Below are 438 nucleotides of genomic sequence, written 5' to 3'. Positions count from 1 at the left end.
GGGGGGGGGGGGGGGTGATATCTCACTGAAAATTGTTACCTGAAAGCATCCTCCACAGCCAATACCATCTCTGTAAAGCGAAGCAACGCCAGCTGCAAGGTGTCCACCATTAAAGCCCAAGGCCAAGGATCCATACCCACAAGCGCCAGCTGCGACAAATCAACAAAATAAACATTGCCCATCAAGTATTTCAAAGGAATATCATCTGGGTCTTCGCCCTTTTCTCTTATTAAACATTATTCATCCGAAGGTGTTTACTATCAACTCATCATTCAATCAAGGAAAAAAAAAAAATAGGATGAAGGAAAAGAAACAAAGAAACTTACAGGAGAGGGGAGCAGAGGATGAGAAATAAGCAGCTTTGGATTGATGCACGCACCGATCGCAAGCAGTTGCAGATGAGAGGAGAAAGAAAAGGAAGCAAAAGAAGACAGCCAT

General features: G+C 43.8%; 1 protein-coding gene across 1 annotated transcript in view; it reads right to left on the bottom strand.

Annotated features, from left to right (window-relative positions):
* Positions 1 to 438, bottom strand: part of LOC122084867 (expansin-like A1) — a 6,987-nt gene extending 6,549 nt beyond the window's left edge. Inside the window, exons 1-2 of the mRNA XM_042653289.1 lie at positions 327 to 438; positions 40 to 149 (exon numbers count right to left, since the gene is read on the bottom strand). Coding sequence (XP_042509223.1) covers positions 40 to 149; positions 327 to 438 — 222 coding nt within the window. The remainder of the gene's footprint in view (positions 1 to 39; positions 150 to 326) is intronic.

This window comes from Macadamia integrifolia, chromosome 7, assembly GCF_013358625.1.
Source record: "Macadamia integrifolia cultivar HAES 741 chromosome 7, SCU_Mint_v3, whole genome shotgun sequence".
Lineage (NCBI taxonomy): Eukaryota > Viridiplantae > Streptophyta > Magnoliopsida > Proteales > Proteaceae > Macadamia > Macadamia integrifolia.
This window is presented reverse-complemented; position numbering and strand designations above follow the sequence as displayed.